Source organism: Octopus sinensis, linkage group LG2 (assembly GCF_006345805.1).
Source record: "Octopus sinensis linkage group LG2, ASM634580v1, whole genome shotgun sequence".
In the NCBI taxonomy this organism is placed as follows: domain Eukaryota; kingdom Metazoa; phylum Mollusca; class Cephalopoda; order Octopoda; family Octopodidae; genus Octopus; species Octopus sinensis.
Genome location: NC_042998.1, coordinates 8,952,937 through 8,975,592, shown reverse-complemented (window position 1 = coordinate 8,975,592; position 22,656 = coordinate 8,952,937). Strand labels below are relative to the sequence as shown.

Sequence of the window (22,656 nt, the reverse complement as noted above, 5' to 3'; positions counted from 1 at the left end):
TGGCCTTGGTGCCAAATTTATAAAAAACAAAATAGTTATTCTGGTCTTTGCATTCTGAGTTCAAAATCCTGCCAAAACCCTCGTTGTTTCCATCTTGTCTGGGGGGTGATAACGCACCATTAGATGGGATACCTTGGGGTTTGTTTTAGCGCTTTGTTTTCTGAGTTCAATTGCCAGTGCCTAACATGGGTGGAAAAGACTTTATTCTATTCCCTGGATTAGTACCATCATCAGGTCATTGCCTTTAGCAGAGTCCATTCCGTTGCAAAGACTCGGGATAGAGATCTCCTGCTTGAGGACTCTCTCTCTGTCCTTACCTTCCTTCCACAATTGTTCTCACCACACATGCAGTACATTCTGGACCATTAAAAATGCCATACCCATTTATCCTATAGACAGACTTATATTTCTTCAATTATTAGGCAGCAAACTGGCAGAATTGTCAGTGCACCAAGCAAAATCCTGCTAAGCATTTTTGCCTGTCTTTACGTTTTGAGTTCAAATCTGATATGGTTGACTCTGGCTTTCATCCTTTTGGGGTTATTAAAATAGGTACCAGTTAAGCACTGGGGTTGATGTAATTGACCTCACCCCTTTCCTGAAAATGCTCTGTTTGTGCCAAATTTGAAACCAATATTCTTCAATTATCTTAATATCGTAAAACCATCTTTTCTACTCGTATTACTACAATAATACTCTTTGCTCCTCAGAGATTTCTTACTGTATTCTAATTTCACCTGAACTGATTATTTCATTTCAATCTTTTTCTCCTATTTATTACCTTTTTTATTCTCATTTATTACCTTTCTATTCTAAGAGCCTAATCTAAATACCTTGCACAGTTCCTTTCCCCCCAACCTACTATTCTGCAACAGCTCAAAATTAAAACATTAATCAATTAATTAACCCTTTAGCATTTAAGCTGTGTGGCTGTGTGGTAAGTAGCTTGCTTACCAACCAATTTAGTTCTGTAATTTTGCAACCATATCCAAAAGATGGTGTACTTGGTTATCATAAAAAAAAATGCAACATGGTGGAAATATATATTTCTTTATTACCCATAAGGGGCTAAACATAGAGGGGACAAACAAGGATAGACAAAGGTATTAAGTCGATTACATCGAACCCAGTGCGTAACTGGTACTTATTTTATCGACCCGAAGGAGGATGAAGGCAAAGTCGACCTCGGCGGAATTTGAACTCAGAACGTAGCGGCAGACGAAATACTGCTAAGCATTTCACCGGCGTGCTAACGTTTCTGCCAGCTCGCCGCCTTTCCACATGGTGGAAATATAGATAAATAGAATATGTGAGAGATGGGGGAATGATAGGAATTCGAGGGAAAAAGAAAAAAGTGTGAGAGGCTGACACAAAGACAGGAGAGAGAGAGAGAATGAATTTGAAAGATTCTTACTTGAAGTGTTTTGGAGATCCTTGCTTTAGTTTTAGAATCCACAACAGGGCCCCTAACTCGACCTGATTTGGAGCGCTTGATATTTCCTAAGGAGAAGCCAAGATCTTCTTGGTAGGCATCTTCCTCAATCTAGAGAAACAGAAAAGTAAAATTACAAAAGCAAATGAAAAAATAACAGCAATTTAAGAGACTCATAACAGATAACATAAAAAAAAAAGGTTAAAACGAACAACGACATAAACAGACATTTTTTGTTAATGAGACTGACTCACAAATTTACAATGGAATTATTTTCCTCTTTAATTTTTTACCTGTTTCAGTCATTGGACTGTGGCCATGTTGGAGAAGCACGCCCTAAAGGTTTTAGTCGAACAAATTGACCCCAGTATATATTTTTTAAAGCTTAGTACTTTTTTTTTATTGATCTCTTTGTGCCAGACTGCTAAGTTACAGGGATGTAAACACCAACGCCAACTGTTATGTAGTGTTGAGGAACAAACACAAGTACACACAGGTGTACATACATACATACATAAATATATATATATATCATCATCAATCATCATTTAATGACCCTTTTCCTTGCTGGCATAGGTTGGATGGTTCGAGGAACAAATGAGCCAGAGGGCTCTTACAAGTTCTATGTCTGTTTTGGCATGGTTTCTACAGTTGGATGTCTCCTAATACCACCTAACAGAGTGTACTGGGTGCTTTTTATATGGCACCAGCACTGGTGAGGTGGTCAAGTACCCACAAGATAAGACCCCTCAACTGAGTCGGGTATAAAATCGAGGAAAAAAACTGTAATAGGAGGGAAGCATGTGTCTTGTTGAAGAGGTGAATACATTGGTTTGCCCACCTGGAAGTGACAGAAAAGAGAGAGAAGAGAAAAGAGGGCTGGGTACAATATGAATATGAACAGAATAGGATAGTGGAGTGAAAATATTCTGACAGATGATTACAGACAGGGAGTCAGTTAAACACAGAGGATATCAGTTCAGTGTAGTGGGAAGTGGAAGTGGAGAAAATAGATGAGGAGTGGGGGAAAGCTTGACAGAGCCTCAGTTCTCCTGAGATGGATGGAGATTTTCAACACTTTATACATACATTTTAATAATAATAAAGGGTAAATTAATTAATTAATTAATAATTTTACCAAGTAGTTCGGTATGTTAATGAAACCATTATTGGTAAACTTATACAAAAATTCTATAATTATGAGTATAATATAATTAGGGTTCAGCAAAATTGTTTCACCACATACTGACATTTAGCAGTTAAACTACTATTTTACTATCATAAGATATCTCCCAGACAGGTATGTGGTGTGAATGAAGCAATTTTGTTGAACCCTAATTATAATTATACTCATAATTATAGAATTTGAACTTATATTTTATATTTATATCTTTATATATAAAAGTGAAGTTGTGTGTCTGTCTCCTACGATTTAGATTCCTAACTACTCCACATTTTGTGGTGCAGTTTAACCAAAACCGGGTATCTTATAGTCGTGATTCATATCGAGCCCTTCTGGGTATTAGAGCGTGTCTACGATGAGTCTACGATTTAAAAAAAAAAATTACCATCATTTTTTTTCCATTTTAATGTATTTTTTCACTATTATATAAGGGAAGTAACTCTCTAAAAATGTCTACGATGAGTCAACGATTATTAAAAAAAAATTTACCATAATTTTTTTTCCATTTTTAATGCATTTTTTGCTATTTTTGGCTATAACTCTCTAAAAATGCTTATATAGTTATTTCCCTTACAAACCCAAGCAACGCGGGCGATACTGCTAGTATAATATATATATATATATATATATATATATATATATATATATATATATATATAAAGTTAATCCAAAACATGAAAACACAACAACGCGAGGACGTGGAACAAGCATAGTGTTATGGATGCTCAGGAAAGAAGGAAAGAAGGAGGGTTTTAATGTTTGAGCGGAGCTCTTCGTCGGGAAACATAGGAAAAGGAAAGATCCAGAGAAGGGAAGACAGAGGGAAAAATCGCCAACGGTACACACGTGGTCAAGATTTCTTACAGTTTTCATCTACCAAATCCACTGACAAGGATTTGATTGGCCCAAGGTATGCCCCGGTGCCACACAGTGGGATTGAACCAGGATCCATGTGGTTGGGAAGCAAAATTTTACACACAAGCCTGCTTCCACTTATTAGCAATAAACAGCACTAAAAAATAAGTGTGCAGTAAAGAGCAAAAATGAAGTTTCAAGTGGAGCTAAGTATGCTCCCAGTTAAAGCTATTCTCTTCCATCTCAGTTTACTATGTGAAGCCTCTTGAAAATAGAACAACAGAACAGAACAATGACTGTCTGTAATTCTTAAGGTTTCAATGTATTGGAGATGACAAGGAACCATTCTGGTGTATCATGCATCAAATACCATGGAAACTATAACGTATGAAGAACTAACCAGCATTGCAACAATAGCGAGCTATATCATCAACCAGAGCCTATTTTGAATGCCATTAGTTTCATAAATGAAAAGTTAGTGACAAAAAGAATAAAAGAAAAAAAACATTAACCCTTTCGTTACCAACCGGCTGAAACCGGCTCTGACTCTGAGTACAAATGTCTTGTTTTCATAATCTTCACCAGACTTTAATCACAATTTATGTTCCTAACACTAGCTGAATGATAACCAAGTATTTTACTAATTTCTTTGTTATATTTCAAGTAATTGAAAGAAACACAGAGCATCTCAATAGAAATACAGTAACAAAAGGTTAAGTAATTTTAATTAGTGAAGAAATTGTCACTGCTGTTGGCATCGTTATCATCATGTGTTTCCATCATAGAAAGCTTTGGCTTCAAGTCCTCTTCTTGCATTGCTCGGCACAAAGTGCAGCAAGCTTTCTTCACTGCTGCTCTTGTACATCCATTCTATGCAATGCTGAATGTCTTCAGGTCATCTTGAAATGTCTGTTGCCGAATGGTCTGCCCTTTTTATTCTTGCTGACAGGTGGCACTCAAGAATCGAGTACATTTGCAACATACATTTCCTTTTCCCTTGAATCTGTGTCATGTTGTCTCATCTATAAGACAACATGATGCAGAATCAAGGGAAAGGCCTGTTCTCAGGCCTTAAATAACCTCATCACTTCTTTCTGTGTCTTACTCGGTCTAATTCTAGTATGCCAAACTTCCACTGCCAATCCAGAGCACTTCTCAGCTACCAAGTATCTCATTTAATTGTTACATATTCAATACAAGTTCAATTGCCTCTTCTTGCAACCTTGAACTTTTCAGCAGCTCTCTAACTAGATACAATCATATGGGTTTCTAAATGTATTACTTTATGCCTTTGGAAATATGCTGTACGTGAGAAAAGACAGGCAGGACAAGTGAGCCCAGCCACTTATGCATGCCTTTCCTCCCTTGGACACAAAAACCTGCTGAGGCAAGCGAAGTCGATATAGAACCTCATCCGACGACAGGCCACCCATGCCAACCCCCTTTGCTTGCGAAGAAGACATGTTGGGGGCAAGTGAAATCGAAATCGAATTGAACCAATCCTATGACTGGCACCGGCAGATGACAGGACCCCTGGACTGGTGGTACGTAAAAAGCACTATCCGACTCATGGCCGATGCCAGCGCCTCCTTGACTGGCTTCCGTGCCGGTGGCACGTAAAATGCACCAATCCGACCGTGGCCGATGCCAGCCTCCCCTGGCACAGTGCAGTGGCACGTAAAAAGCACCCACTACACTCACGGAGTGGTTGGCGTTAGGAAGGCATCCAGCTGTAGAAACATTGCCAGATAAGACTGGAGCCTGGTGCAGCCTCCTGGCTTCCCAGATCCCCGGTTGAACCATCCAACCCATGCTAGCATGGAGAACAGACGTTAAATGATGATGATGATGATGACAGTCAGCATTTGGATTGGAATCTAATCTGAAATGCTTATGAAAGAATATTTTTTTGTTTTTATTTGCAGGGTCTGGAGGTAAGGGTAGGCCTTGTGGCCTCTGCAAGTACTCTGAAACTGGTGACATTGATGCCAAGTTGACACCTGCCAGGAAAACGTGAGCAGGGAGATGACAGACAGCCATGTTCTGGGGATGAAGGACTGGGAATAGTTGTTAGTGTGAGGCCTGGCTGGAGTGAGGAGAGGAGGTTTGAACAGGACAAATTAATGTGAGGGTGAAATGAATGGGTGGAGAGTGTCTGAATGGCAGAGATACAAGATCCACCAATCTCGAAGAACAGAGGCTATTTTAGTAGAAGTAGAATGTCTGATGATGATATTGATTATAATAATAATAATAATAATAATAATAATTGTGTACAGTGCTCAGGTGCACTACAACTCATCTAAAGTGTATATATAATCAGGTGTAGTTTCGGCGGATTTCGGAAAGCATGAGGGCCTTAAAGGATGCAGTGTCATGGCAGTCAACAACTGACGCAGGCAGTTTATTCCATGCTTCAGCAACTCTGAGCGTGAAAAAATGTTTCGAAAGTCATGGGAGCTGTGTCGTTTTCTGACTTTGTAGGCATGTCCACGTGTGTTAGACACATGGAGATCAAAAAGGTGTTCAGTGTTGTTGTTGGTGAGGTGGTTGATAACTTTGTGGGTGTTTACCAAGTCCATCGCCAGACGCCGAAGCTTCAGTGAATCCATGCCCAGGGAAACAAGGCGCTCAGAATATGGTAGGTGTCTGATGGAGGGTATGCGTTTGGTTGCACGTCTCTGGACAGATTCCAGGAGGTCAATGTTCTGAGCAAGATATAGGGGTTCCAAGAGTGATGATGCGAATTCCAAGTGTGGTCGTACCATAGCTGTATACAGTTTTAAATAGATGGCTGGAGAGCGGCTAACAAAAGTCTTGCTGAGTGATGCCAAGACACCCTCGGCCTTCTTGACAATTTTAGAGATATGCTTTGTCCAACACAAATCACTGCTGACAGTGATGCCTAGGTCACCTCGCAAGAGGATTTCTTGATATCAGTGTTGTGGAGGGAGTATGTGGACACAGGGTTTTTTCTCCCAAAATGCATGGTGGTACACTTGTCCACAGCCAGTTTCAGTTGCCAGTCTGTGATCCATTGCTGCATTGTGTCTAGGTCTGATTGCAGGAAAGAGTTGTAGACATCAGGATCAGTCCTCTTGATTTCAAGGTACAGCTTGATGTCGTCTGCATATTTCAATACTGTGGCATTCTTTAAATTGGCATCTATGTCATTAATGTATGCCACAAACAGGAGGGGGGGGGATCATATAAGCATTGCTGTTACACTTTATGCAAGTATAACAGCTGTAGAAACTCTGCCAAATCAAGATTGGAGCCTGGTGCAGCCATCTGGTTTGCCAGCCCTCAGTCAAAATCGTCCAACCCATGTTAGCATGGAAAGCAGACGTTAAACGATGATGATGAACTTAGAATTTTTGAGTCTATAACAGGAACATTTACAGAAAAAAGCTGTTGTTCCAAATATTAGATGTATCACTTATAGAGAAGAAAATAGAAGGAAAACTAGATGGTTTACTTAAAAGGAATGGAAAATGGATTATGCTGTTTGATGATGTTTTGGTGAGGGAGATAAAATGTGTCTGAAACAATGACGTATGCAATGGAAAATGAAACCATCTCAGATAATTAGAAATTCTTATCTATTTATTAATAAACTTAATAAAAAGCAACGTTAATATATTTGTTTTGCAAGATTCTTGATGTGAAATCGTGTGTTGAAACATGTATTTCGGAATGGTCATTTTGCCAGTTTAGCCAATGAAAACACATGCACTATATATTTGGTGTTACTTTGCTTCAGCTTTATTTATTTTTTACATTAATCTTAATCTTATTTCGGCCAGAGTTCTTTCGTCACACTTCTGTGACCTCATCAGTTAGTGCATGTATTTTTATTGGAAAACTGGCAAAATGACCATTCCTAAATACAACAACATTAATAAAAAGCATCTATAACTTAAACCTTTCATGAAATATACTAGTTATGTGTTTCAAATAATTTGAATATAATCAACAATTTAAAGGGTTTTAGTCAATTTTTTTCATGATTAAGTCAAATATTTTGAACATAAAGAGAATGTTCTTACATAAATTCTTTTTATTCAAAATTGTGATATAAATACGAACACCTTAAAACAGTTTGTGTAATAGAATCAGCAGCAATTTAGGTAGAATGACATCAAAAGAGTTAATATATTTGTAAGACTAGACTTACTTCTCGCTCTACTTTGTTTCCAAATATTTAAACTTAATATTCTAGATTTGCCTCCTAATTAGAATTACCCATTTAGTTACTGATTTGTTTTTCTCGTTACTAAACATGTAATCTTGTTTGTTTAAAATTTTCCCCCAATATCTTTAACACTTGCTAATACATAATATAATTTGTTTAGAAAATCTCTTAAAATAAAACTGAAAAATGTCAGTGTGGAAAGTAATAAAATATGCATGACTTTCGACATCATCATCATCATTGTTTAATGTCCGTTTTCCATGCTGGCATGGGTTGGATGGTTCGACTGAGGTCTGGAGAGCCAGCATGTGCACCAGGCTCCAGTCTGGTCTGGCAATATTTCTACAGCAAGATGCCCTTCCTAATGTCAACTACTCTGACAGTGTAGTGGGAGCATTTACGTGCTGGTGGAATGGGAGCCAGTTAGGCACAGCCCTGGCATCGATCATGTTCGAATAGTGCTTTTTACGCACCACGAGGCATCAACCATATTGGGATGCTGCTTTTTATGTGCCGCTGGCACGGGAGCCAGGTCAAGCGGTCCTGACACTGACCACATTCAGATGGTGCTTTTTACATGCCACCAGCACAGGAGCCAGTCAGGCGGACTTGGCATTAATGACGTTCGGATGGTGCTTTTTTTTGACATGTGCAATTAATAAACTTAACTCAATGTAAGGTAAATTGAAAACTTCCATTAAAACCTGTATTGACAGAGAATGTTAGTAAAGAATTGATGAGAAGCAGAATATAACTAGAATAAGTACCGAATGAAAAAACCTGCTTTGCTCATACAAAATCCATTGTTTTCCAAACTTGCCAACACTGCATATCAATCAGCCTCGCTTAGACCAATAAGGTGCACAATGCTTTTACCTTCCAGCATCCTTGCTTCATAATGATTTGTAATATCTTCTTCCCCAGAATTACACACCTTTAGAGATCCTTTTCTATCAATACTTTCTCCACTGACCATTTCAATAATCCAAACAGCATTGAAATCTCCTAATCTGGGATTTGCTCCTGAGTTTAGATGTGTCTAAAATTTATTACAAGTACTTATTTCTTTATTGCCCACAAGGGGCTAAACACAGAGGGACAAACAAGGACAGACAAACGGATTAGTTAAGTGATTATATCGACCCCAGTGCGTAACTGGTACTTATTTAATCGACCCTGAAAGGATGAAAGGTAAAGTCGACCTCGGAGGAATTTGAACTCAGAATGTAATGGCAGACAAAATACCGCTCAGCATTTTGCCTGGTGTGCTAACGTTTCTGCTAGCTCGCCGCCTTAACTTGTAATTTATTACAGGTAATTTTTACTTGTAATTTATTACAAGTGCTGCTTCTATCAAGGCTATCACACACACACACACAAAATAAATAAATAAACAATGGAAAACAAGAAAAAGAATGATTATTAAACTTTGAGTTGACCAAAACACCCACTTAAAAATACAATGCAAAAGTACTAAATGAAACTCACTTCACCAAAATTCATTCTGTTACCAAGTTTCCTTATCTCTGTTAGTCCAAGACGCTCTTTCATTTTTCTTGCTCTGTAAAGTAAATATGTAAAACATTTGATAACAATACAAGGAAAGAGAAAATGGCTTCATTAGAAGATAGAGTGTAAAGATTGAAAAATTTATAATGCAGTCTTTAAACAGACAAATCAACATGCTTTTCAGAATTTGCTTGACTTTCGTTTCCTTTATAATTTAATATGAACTAAGTGTTTCTTACTTCAATTATGATACTATGGGTAGAGAGGAAAGCAAGTTGAGACATTCAAAACTTCTCGAAGGACAAAAGTGATGTAGCTTAAATAATATGAACTCTGCCTGCCAAATACTGAAACAGTTATAGTTCACTTGGCTGTTGACTTCTTTTACAACAGAATAGAAAATAACTAACAAAATATAATTTTTATAATAAGTTTAACACAATACTTCAGAAATACAAATACCGAACCTCTTATCTGGAATCCAGAAATCCAGAATTATCAGAAATCTGGCTATTTTTGGAACTGGTTAGCTTTGAATTTTGTGGACTGTAGTAATTCAACTATATATATACATAGTACAGTATTCTATATTTAAGAGTTTTAAGAATTTTAAGTGGCTTAATAAAGATCAAACAAACCCTACTTTAAAAATGTATAATTTGTCTGCTATGCAATTTTTTAAATTTACTTTTCGTAGTTTATTTTATATTTTCTGTATATATTTAGCCTGTGACCTGAATTCGGACCAACTCTGGTCTCAATCAAGGCTGCCAGATAAGAGGTTCAGTGCCTATATTGAAACACAGAACATCTGACAAAACATCTTATGGCATTTGGTTATGTCCCTTTATGCTTTGGATGATATCTCACACATAGCATCAGATCAATTTTAAGATTTCAAGCAATTTACCTCAATTTTTATAATGGCATCATCCATAAATCATAACTACCTTCATATAATTGTCAAATCTTTTTTGTTAAGTATAGTAACATACAGCAGTAATTAACAAGCTTGACCATGGCTTTCACTGCATCACTTTGAAATGTGTACAGATTTATCTTAGGCAGAAAACATACTGATTAAAAGCTTTAGTGTTCAGTTTACTCTGTCAAATATTAAACTCAGTTGCGGTTCATAGATAAAATTAGTTGGGGTGCTGCTTCAGAAAGTTTTTAGCCTTTGTTTTAATACTGTATAAAAGGAAACAAACATATAAAAAGAAAATTTACACATAAATTTGAATGGTTTGTATTTTAGCCACTGCTGAGTAGTGTGTTTAATTTGTTCACTGAACACTGCCGTGAATTCCCCCTTGTTTTTCAAAAATCCCAACTAAATCACAAAATAAGGGGGTGGGGAAATGTGCCCTTTTTCAAATCCTGGCAGCAACATTGAAGTTGGAAGCAGGTTAATAATCTAATTCTACACTTTATCACATTCAAGAATATAAATACGTGTTTAAGCACAACATGTACCTTCCGCCTGGCACTGTCATTCACGCAGTGCTCTTCTCCCTAGTGTGAAGCTTTCTATCTTGGACATGTGAGCATGCGCACAACAGCCAAACACCGCATCACTGGAACTGTGAATCGCAGAGTTCTATACAGGGTTTTTTTTTTTTTTTCATAAACTAGGGGATGGCTACTGACATTAAACTTAAGGATTGTATAATGTACAAATATAAAGAAAGAATTAAAGAAAAAAAGGACGCATTATATTGAATGTTATCGATAATATCGAGTGGAAATAGGGGTGCTGCTGCAGCTCCTATACACAAGCCGCCACTGGTAATACATATTTATTCATTGTTTTGAATAATTATGCATTATTTTATAGCTTTGAGATTTAATGATGCGATTGTTCATTTTTAGAACAACATTGTAGGGTAGAGGTGGGACACCAGATCTGGCCAGTTAGAACATAAAAGCAGGTAGAGTATTTGGGCTTGATATGGCGGATTTCTATGCTGAAGGGTTAAAACTTTGGTCATGTGACACTTGCAAATATTTCCACTTCTTTATCTTGAATTTTGGCATGAAAATTGAATATGGTACTCCTGGTTTTAAGAAGATATTTGCAAATTTAAATGGAAACCCTTTGGTTTCCACAGTATATAAATGTGAATTGATTAGTATTGGGGGTGTCCGGAAAGTTCATGCCGATTTATAGTAGCTTACCTTTCGACTTATTTTAGAACATGGTTGAGTCCATAAAATAGGATTTTACTACACCTCCACTTAGAGCACAGTTTAAGCTATCTTTTTGCGGAAGAAAGTTTATGTTCCTATAACCAGTGTTAATTCTGTAACCCTTTTAAATGGAAGTTAAGAAAGTTCATTTTCGGTACTTGATGCTTTGGGAACCAGACAAAAATTGCTGCAGCTCGGCTGGGATGTGTTACCACCCTCAATATTCACCAGATATTGCTCCTTTGGATTTCCACTTATTCAGGTCTCTGCAGAATAGTCTTAATGGTAAAAATTTTAATTCCTTGGATGACATAAAAAGATACCTTGATGAATTCTTTGCCATGAAACCACCTCAATTCTGGGAAGAGGGTATTTCAAGTTAAAGGAAAGATGGAGACACATTGTGCAACAAAATGGTTCAAATATGGTTGATTAAAAATTAACGGCAAGTTTATTGACCTTTTCTCTCCTTTAAAAATCGGCACAAACTTTCTGGACAACCCAGTATAAATGACGACAAGTGCAGTTGGATACCACAGAGATTTCATAGAATTTTACAGATATTAACTAAATTCTTTAATTAAATCTAATTCAAATTTGAAAGTTAGAATTAGATTCAAAGAGATTATCAATTTTCCATTTTAATCACCCTGCCCAGATTCCCACAAAATTGTTGTACGTATGTAAATGTTTTTCTTACCTGCGGCCACCACGCTTCTTGCGAGGGGGGTCAATGGGTGCAGGTAATGGCTTGACATGTTTATATTTGTGAGGTTCCATCAACTTGTCCAATTTGTGCTCAATTTCTGCTTTGAGAGTTTCTCCAACATGACCATCTTGACTTTCATGGAAGCTATCAACACGTGCAGCCAAAGTGCTTTTGGCGGCAACAAACTTAGCTGCAGTTTTCCTTAAATCCTAGTGAAAGAAATCGAATTTTTAAAAATGAATGTATCAATTTGAAGACTTAGTAAACGAAAAAGTATATCAAACCACTGTGACATTTCTTTGTTCTTAATATACAACAACATCATTTAACATCTGTTTTACCATGCTGGCATGGGTTGGATGATTTGACAGGAGCCGGCAAGACCAGGTTCCTTAGTCTGTTTTGGCATGGTTTCTGTAGCTGAATGCCCTTCTAATGCCAATCACTTTACAGAGTGTACTGGGTGCCTTTTACCTAACATCAATGCTTTTTACTTGGCACCATCAGCAGTGCTTTTTTATGTGGTACCAGAACCAGGTCCTTTTTTATGTGGAACCAACACCAGTGCTTTTTATGTGGAACCAACACCAGTGCTTTTTATGTGGAACCAACACCAGTGCTTTTTATGTGGAACCAACACCAGTGCTTTTTATGTGGAACCAACACCAGTGCTTTTTATGTGGAACCAACACCAGTGCTTTTTATGTGGTACCATCAGCAGTGCTTTTTTATGTGGTACCAGAACCAGGTCCTTTTTTATGTGGAACCAACACCAGTGCTTTTTATGTGGAACCAACACCAGTGCTTTTTATGTGGTACCAGCACCAGGTCCTTTTTTATGTGGAACCAACACCAGTGCTTTTTATGTGGAACCAGCACCAGGTCTTTTTTATGTGGAACCAACACCAGTGCTTTTTATGTGGAACCAACACCAGTGCTTTTTATGTGGTACCATCAGCAGTGCTTTTTTATGTGGTACCAGCCAACCAGGTCTTTTTTATGTGGAACCAACACCAGTGCTTTTTATGTGGAACCAACACCAGTGCTTTTTATGTGGTACCATCAGCAGTGCTTTTTTATGTGGTACCAGAACCAGGGCCTTTTTTATGTGGAACCAACACCAGTGCTTTTTATGTGGTACCATCACAGGGCTTTTTTTATGTGGTACAAGAACCAGGCCCTTTTTTATGTGGAACCAACACCAGTGCTTTTTATGTGGTACCAGCACCAGGTCTTTTTTATGTGGTACCATCACCAGGGCTTTTTTTATGTGGTACCAGAACCAGGGCCTTTTTATGTGGAACCAACACCAGTGCTTTTTATGTGGTACCAGCACCAGGTCTTTTTTATGTGGTACCATCACCAGGGCTTTTTTTATGTGGTACCAGAACCAGGGCCTTTTTTATGTGGAACACAACACCAGTGTTTATGTGGTACCAGCACCAGGTCTTTTTTATGTGGTACCATCACCAGGGCTTTTTTTTTATGTGGTACCATCACCAGGGCCTTTTTATCTGGTACCAGCACCAGGGCTTTTTTATGTGGTACCAGCACCAGGGCCATTTTATGTGGTACCAGCACCAGGGCTTTTTTATGTGGAACCAACACCAGTGCTTTTTATGTGGAACCAACACCAGTGCTTTTATGTGGAACCAACACCAGTGCTTTTTTGTGGTACCATCAGCAGTGCTTTTTATGTGGTACCAGAACCAGGTCCTTTTTTATGTGGAACCAACACCAGTGCTTTTTATGTGGAACCAACACCAGTGCTTTTTATGTGGTACCATCAGCAGTGCTTTTTTATGTGGTACCAGAACCAGGGCCTTTTTTATGTGGAACCAACACCAGTGCTTTTTATGTGGTACCATCACCAGGGCTTTTTTTATGTGGTACCAGAACCAGGGCCTTTTTTATGTGGAACCAACACCAGTGCTTTTATGTGGTACCAGCACCAGGTCTTTTTTATGTGGTACCATCACCAGGGCTTTTTTTATGTGGTACCAGAAACCAGGGCCTTTTTATGTGGAACCAACACCAGTGCTTTTTATGTGGTTACCAGCACCAGGTCTTTTTATGTGGTACCATCACCAGGGCTTTTTTATGTGGTACCAGAACCAGGGCCTTTTTTATGTGGAACCAACACCAGTGCTTTTTATGTGGTACCAGCACCAGGTCTTTTTTATGTGGTACCATCACCAGGGCTTTTTTTATGTGGTACCATCACCAGGGCCTTTTATCTGGTACCAGCACCAGGGCTTTTTATGTGGTACCAGCACCAGGGCATTTTTATGTGGTACCAGCACCAGGGCCTTTATGTGGTACCAGCACCAGTGCTTTTTTATGTGGTACCAGCACCAGGGCCATTTTTATGTGGTACCAGCACCAGGGCCATTTTTATGTGGTACCAGCACCAAGGCCTTTTTTATGTGGTACCAGCACCAGGGCCTTTTTTATGTGGTACCAGCACCAGGGCCTTTTTTAAGTGGTACCAGCACCAGGGCCATTTTTATGTGGTACCAGCACCAGGACTTTTTTTATGTGGTACCATCACCAGGGCCTTTTTATGTGGTACCAGCACCAGGGCTTTTTTTATGTGGTACCAGAACTAGTGTTTTTTTACATGGCACCAGCACCATCTTAATTTGTGTATAATAAAAAGAAAAAGATTTTATGAAAATTCAAAAGGAAACTTACTAGTGGTGTTTTGGTGCAAATTTCACATTGATAAATAAAGCTGTATGAGGCATTATAGCTGCAGTGGAGAAACCAGAGAGGGTTTTTTTCTGTGCACCAAGAACTAAGAGATTACAGGCTGGCATTTTTGAGAGGTTCGTTAAGCACCAGCAACACCTGTAAAATGTAAAAATTTAAATGCTTAAGAAATTAAATGTTTAATTGAAATATTAACAGTGTTATCTGAAAAGAAACAAGTTTCTAATGTGATACAGTGACAAGAAAAATACCAGAGGCATAATGGTAAAAGAATGTATTTTGTACAATAAATTTCTGATTTTGGAGTTTGTGCTTATATTAGAAAGATTTAAACAATTACGGAATCTAAGGACTATTTAATAGTTCTTAATGTTTTTGCTATCAACATGTCTAGACTGTCCCTGGCTCTATGATATGAATTTCCTATTACTGCAAGAAACCAGTTATATCAACTCAAAATTTCATTTCACTGAACATCAGAAAACAGTTTTATATACCAAGCTATCTTCTGTTGAGGAATGTCATCATCATCGTTTAACGTCTGTCTCCATGCTAGCATGAGTTGGACAGTTCGACCGGGGTCTGGGAAGCCAGGAGGCTGCACCAGGCTCCAGTCTGATCTGGATGCCCTTCCTAATGCCAACCACTCCATGCGTGTGTAGTGGGTGCTTTTTATGTGCCACCAGCACAGGGGCCAGAGGAGGCTAGCAACGTCCACGATCGGTTGGTGCTTTTTGCGTGCCACCAGCACAGACGCCAGTCAAGGTGGCGCTGGCATCGGCCAAGTTCGGATGGTGTTTTTACATGCCACTGGCACGGGTATCACAACTACAATTTCCATTTGATTTTATTTGATCTTGATATACTTGACTCAATAGGTCTCCTCAAGCACACCAGGTCACCCTATGATCCAAGGTAAGCACAGCAGGCCGTCCTGTGAGCCATGAACTCACTTTATTTGTTGGGTCTTCATGTTTGAAAATATTTTTTGTTGATATATCTCAAATTTATTAACCCTTTAGCATTTAAACTGGCCATATCCGGCCAAAAGTATTCTGCCTGTTTTATGTTCAAACTAGCCCTATCTGGTCTCTCACACCACCCTACAATATCATTTTAAAATTAACAGCTACCTCATCAAAATCTCATAGCTACAAGATAATGCATGATTAATTCAAAACAATATGGATAAAGAAGCATTAATTTTGGCAGAATAATGCGAACACTAAAGGGTTAAGGCCATGTAACTCGCAGAAAATATCAATACTATTTTTTGATAGATATTTAACATCTTTACTGGAATAGCCACAAAATTTAATTTCACAGTAAAATGGTTAAAGTGATTTAAATTAGAACCTGCCATCAAAATTTCATGTTAAATTAAGTTCCAAACACCAGCATAATAATGACAAAGAGATTTTGATAAATTTTTAATTATTTTCAAAATTAATTGAAAAAACAAGCAGTGTTGCAACAAAAATATGGTAATGAATGGAATAAATTCAGTTTTCAATTTTCCTAAGAAATATTGAAAAATTGTATAAATGAGTCAACAGAATTTGTTAGGATCAAATTTCAATAAAAAGAACCAAGCAATAGTGAAATCACTACACAGGAAAAGAGACAAAAAATTCATTCCCGTCCTTGTTTTAACAACTTTTCCTGTTGGTATGGATCAGATGGAACATTTTGAGGCAAATTTTCAACAACTGGAAAACTCTTCCTGTCAATCTCTGAACTCTTTGCAATTAAATTAATAATTAGTCCTTGAAATAATGACTAGCTCAAAGGTTAGACATGTTTTCTGGACAGATTGCAAACAAAGGCACTATGTATGGTGACCACACTCATGCACACATCCAAATTTATGGATATATGACAAGCCTTTAAATTTTCCATCTAACAATTCCATTTACAAGGCATTGGTCAACCTGACATGCAAAGGAACTGAACCCTACACCATGTAGTTACAAAGTGAAACCTTCAACTAAACAAGTGACTTCAAATTTCAGTATATACAAACAACCATGTCCCAGGTTTAGTTATTTGCAGGTATTTTTAAAGAAACTTGGTTGCTTAACTTGTGCCACTAAATCATTACATAGTTATTATTGTTGCTTAGTCCAGGTCTACCTTGATTGTGCAGACCAAGGCATTCCAGCCATAACAGTCCTCTTGTTTCAGGCAGTTTACCTTGGTCAGCATTATCTATGTCTTTTCCATTTTTAAAGAAAAAAGGAGGTGATATGAGAAAGACATGGCTACTTTTCTAGCAGATTGTGCAACCACATAGAGGCTCTCTCAATACACTGACAAAGACACAAAAAGCATAGGTTTATATGATGGTATACAAAGCACCATAGTTTATTCCATGTGATCATCATCATCGTTTAACATCTGTTTTCCATGCTAGCATGGGTTGGACGGTTTGACCGAGGTCTGGGAAGACAGGAGGCTGTGCCAGGCTCCAGTCTGATCTGGCAGTGTTTCTACAGCTGGATGCCCTTCCTAATGCCAACCACTCCATGAGTGTAGTGGGTGCTTTTACGTGCCATCAGCACAGAGGCCAGGGGAGGCTGGCAAACGGCCACAATTGGTTGGTGTTTTTCATGTGTCACCGACACAGACACCAATCAGGCGTGTGCTAGCATAATATGATGTCTAATACAAAAGAGGCTGACGGAGCTTATAGCCTGAATAGACTCCAGTAGAGTAGAAATGTTTAAAGGTGAGATGTAATCATAAAGTTCAAGTTTTCCAAATAAATGGAAAAAAAAAAACAACAAAAGAAAGATTTTCATAGTTTGAGAGAAAGAAAACCGTGTTTTCAGTAATGTATTACTTTTTTGAGTTCAAAAACTGCCAAAGCCAACTTTGCTTTTCATCCTTTTGGGGGCTACAAAAGTACCAGCTAAGCATTAGGTTTTGGTGTTACTGACCACCCACTTGAAACGTTTCAGGCCTTGGGCCTATAGTAGAAGAATCATTTAGATCAGGAAAGAAGGACAGTGCCATATCATTTGCAAGTCTTCCCAGACTGTTACGGTTATCTACTTGCAGAAATTGCAAAATGAAAAGAAAAATTCTTACCCATCAATTTAGCAGCTATTGAGGCACCGACAATTGTAGAGATGTTGGGTGCAATAAAGCTCATCCGAGACTCTACATAGTGGAAAATACGCTGTTTGTAGTCATTCAAGTCAATAGCCTAGCAGATAAAAAGTTCAAAAATAAAAAAAATTTCAAACATCATATTTGTAAGAATATCACAAAAAACTGAGAATGAGATAAAAGTACCACTTAAACTACATACACAACAAATAAATTACATATAAATACATGTAAATTACATGTAAATTTCTGCTCTTGTGGTAAATAATTACACAAAATAATCATCATCATTATTGTTGCTTTAACGATTGTTTTTCAGTGCTTGAATGCGACAGAGTTTGTTGAGACAAATTTCTACAGCCGAATGCATTTCCAGGCCCTAACCCTCACCTGTTTCCAAGTAAGGTAATATTTTCCCCATGACCAGACATGTTTTCACAGAAAAATGAAAATGAATGACACTGCTTGTATGATAATGACTATTATTTACAATTATCTTGCGACGTCGAGACAAGGAGACACTAACACATATATTCATGTATGGCAGGCTTCCTCCAGTTTCTGTTTAAGAAATTCACTCACAACAATTTGATGATGATAGAAGACACTTGTCAAAGGTGCTACAAGTGGGACTGAACTTGAACCTATGTGGTTGGGAGGCAAACTTCTTAACCACACAGCCACTCTATAAATGAGATACTGATGAAAATAGTTTTATGGTACTGTAGCATTTTGCTACAGAGTGCTTCCAACAATAGAGTGCTCAGAGTGCTTCCAACAATTTTATACATCAACTGGATAAAAAAAAAAGACAATAAAAGTTAGGTTTACAGATTCTAATTTACAAAACTCAGTTGTCCTAAAGGACAATGGGATAATACATATGGTTGATTAAGTATTAAGTGTAATAGTTTAAGTAGTAGGTGTAAGTTCAATCCTGGTTCAGTCAAACAATACATAAGGATAAAGCATCCTTCTTGAGCCCTATGAACTCATAAGATCCAGTTTCCAAGTTTCTGTGGCATACATTGTGTTGGACAAAGCATATCTCTAAAATTGTCAAGAAGGCCGAGGGTGTCTTGGCATCACTCAGCAAGACTTTTGTTAGCCGCTCTCCAGCCATCTATTTAAAACTGTATACAGCTATGGTACGACCACACTTGGAATTCGCATCATCAGTTTGGAACCCCTATCTTGCTCAGAACATTGACCTCCTGGAATCTGTTCAGAGACGTGCAACCAAACGCATACCCTCCATCAGACACCCACCATACTCTGAGCGCCTTGTTTCCCTGGGCATGGATTCACTGAAGCTCCAGCATCTGGCGATGGACTTGGTAAACACCCACAAAGTTATCAACCACCTTACCAACAACAACACTGAACACCTTTTTGATCCCCATGTGTCCAACACACGTGGACATGCCTACAAAGTCAGAAAACAACACAGCTCCCATGACTTTCAGAAACATTTTTTCACGCTCAGAGTTGCTGAAGCATGGAACAAACTGCATCCTTTAAGGCTCTCATGCTTTCCGAAATCTGCCGAAACTACACCTGATTGTCCCCCTTCCATACTCATGCACATATGTGTATGTCATGACTCATGCACTGTTCTTTTCCTGACGCTTGTACATTACCCCTATGTACTATACATACACTTTAGATGAGTTGTAGTGCACCTGAGCACTGTACACAATGTTTTATTATTATTATTTTTTTTTTTTACATACACCTACTCATTTGTTTTTGCCAGCTGAGTGGGCTGGAGTAATGTGAAATGAAGTGTTTTACTCAAGAACACAACGCAATGCCCAGTCCAGGAATTGAAAGCACAATGTTATGATCATAAATCCAACACCCTTATCACAGGGCACATGCCTTCACGAACATTATATACCCTGGCTTAAGTGGAATGAGCAAGAGGCATCATAGATTGAACAGCAACTAATAGGAGAATATCATTAATATGGACAATGGAAAGCGGGGTTAGATTTAATAGAGTTCAGTTTGAAATTTTAAGAATGCTACTGTACATACCAAGCACCTGAAGAAGTCTGAAGAATACAACAGCTGAACAGCTGTGGCTATAACATCCAAGATGAGGACAACCTCAAGCTCTTGGCTTATTTTTATATGACCAGTGTGATTCTTTCCTTGGCTCTTGTTATGATAACAGATTGCAACACTGTAGTATACCCAGAATGTTTAATGTAAAAACTCTTCTTAGGAAAATCATTTGAATGTCAGTCAACTATAGTAATAATCATTCTTTAGTGGATGTAGCACTAAAATATTTATTATGACTATTAATTATATGATACAACATAGTTATGGTTATATAATGTGTCATAGTCATAATTATATGATACATCATAGAAATAATGCCACAATCATCATCATCATCATCATCATCATTTAGCGTCCGTTTTCCATGCTAGCATGGGTTGGACGGTTCAACTGGGGTCTGGGGAGCCCGAAGGCTGCACCAGGCCAGTCAGATCTGGCAGTGTTTCTACAGCTGGATGCCCTTCCTAACGCCAACCACTCCGAGAGTGTAGTGGGTGATTTTATGTGCCACCGACACAGGTGCCAGACGAGGCTGGCGAACGGCCACGCTCGGATGGTGTTTTTATGTGCCACCGACACAGGTGCCAGACGAGGCTGGCAGACGGCCACGCTCGGATGGTGTTTTTATGTGCCACCGACACAGGTGCCAGATGAGGCTGGCAGGTGCCAGACGAGGCTGGCAGACGGCCACGCTCGGATGGTGTTTTTATGTGCCACCGACACAGGTGCCAGATGAGGCTGGCGGACGGCCACGATCGGATGGTGTTTGTTACGTCCCCAAAGCACGGAGGCCAGTCTATGCGGTACTGGCTACGGCCACGTTCGGATGATTTTCTTGTGTGCCACCGGCACTGGTACCACAAGATACAAATTCCATTTATGCTCATCTATTTTGATTTGTTTTGATTTGATTTGATTTTCACTTGCCTCAACAGGTCTTCACAAGTGTCACTTGCCTCAACAGGTCTTCACAAGTGTCACAAGAAGGAAGGTATGCACAGGTGGACTGTCTACGTCGCCGGGTCTTCGGATGGTGTCTTTATGTGCCACCGACACAGGTGCCAGATGTGGCTGGCGAACGGCCACGATCGGATGGTTTTCTTGTGTGCCACCGGTACTGGAACCACAAAGATACAAATTCCATTGATGTTCATCTATTTTGATTTGGTTTGATTTTCACTTGCCTCAACAGGTCTTCACAAGTGTCACGCGTGTCACACACTTGCCTCAACAGGTCTCCACAAGTGTCACACACTTGCCTCTGCCTCAACAGGTCTTCACAAAGTGTCACACACTTGCCTCTGCCTCAACAGGTCTTCACAAGTGTCATAAGAGGGAAGGTATGCACAGGTGGACTGACTACGTCGCCGGGTCTTTGGATGGTGTTTTTATGTGCCACCGACACAGGTGCCAGGTGAGGCTGGCGAACGGCCACGATCAGATGGTGTTTGTTGTGCCCACAGCACGGAGGCCAGTCGATGCGGTACCAGCTACGGCCACTTCGGATGGTTTTCTTGTGTGCCACCGGTACTGGAACCACAAAGATACAAATTCCATTGATATTCATCTATTTTGATTTGGTTTGATTTTCACTTGCCTCAACAGGCCTTCACAAGTGTCACACACTTGCCTCAACAGGTCTTCACAAGTGTCATAAGAGGGAAGGTATGCACAGGTGGACTGACTACGTCGCCGGGTCTTCGGATGGTGTCTTTATGTGCCACCGGCACAGGTGCCAGATGAGGCTGGCGAACGGCCACGATCGGATGGTGTTTGTTGTGCCCACAGCACGGAGGCCAGTCGATGCGGTACTGGTTACGGCCACGTTTGGGTGGTTTTCTTGTGTGCCACCGGCACTGGTACCACAAAGAATACAATTCCACTGATGTTCATCTATTTTGATTTGTTTTGATTTGATTTGATTTTCACTTGCCTCAACAGGTCTTCATAAGTGTCACAAGAAGGAAGGTATGCACAGGACTGACTACGTCCCAGGTCGGGGCCACGGGTTATGGCCTGACTAGTCTTGCCGGGTCTTCTCATGCACAGCATACTTCCATAGGTCTCGGTCTCTAGACATTTCCTTAGTGAGACCTAAAGTTCGAAGGTCGTGCTTCACCACCTCGTCCCAGGTTTTCCTGGGTCTACCTCTTCCACAGGTTCCCTCCACTGCTAGGGTGTAGCACTTTTGCACACAACTATCTTCAGCCTTTCTTGTCACATGACCATACCAGCGCAGCCGTCTCTCTTGCACGCCACAACTGACGCTTCTTAGGTTCAGCTTTTCTCTCAAGGAACTTACACTCTGACGATTATGAACACTGACATTACACATCCATCGGAGCATACTGGCTTCATTTCTTGCGAGCTTACGCATATCCTCAGCAGTCACGGCCCATGTTTCACTACCATGTAGCATGGCTGTACGTACACATGCATCATACAGTCTGCCTTTTACTCTGAGCGAGAGGCCTTTTGTCACCAGCAGGGGTAAGAGCTCTCTAAACTTTGCCCAGGCTATTCTTACTCTAGCAGTTACACTTTCAGCACACCCACCCCCGCTACTGACTTGGTCTCCTAGGTAGCGGAAGCTATCAACTACTTCTAGTTTGTCTCCCTGGAACGTGGCAGAAGTTGGTCTCTGCATATTTCCAGTGTTTATTGCTCCTGAGCATTTGCCACAGACAAAA

General features: G+C 39.3%; 1 protein-coding gene across 1 annotated transcript in view; it reads right to left on the bottom strand.

Moving 5' to 3' along the window:
- Positions 1-12,060: 12,060 nt before the first annotated feature.
- Positions 12,061-22,656, bottom strand: part of LOC115231706 (U4/U6 small nuclear ribonucleoprotein Prp31-like) — a 31,398-nt gene continuing 20,802 nt past the window's right edge. The window contains 5 exon segments of the mRNA XM_029801669.2: positions 12,061-12,282; positions 14,768-14,808; positions 14,811-14,912; positions 14,915-14,923; positions 17,876-17,993. Of these exon segments, the coding sequence (XP_029657529.1) occupies positions 12,061-12,282; positions 14,768-14,808; positions 14,811-14,912; positions 14,915-14,923; positions 17,876-17,993 (492 nt within the window).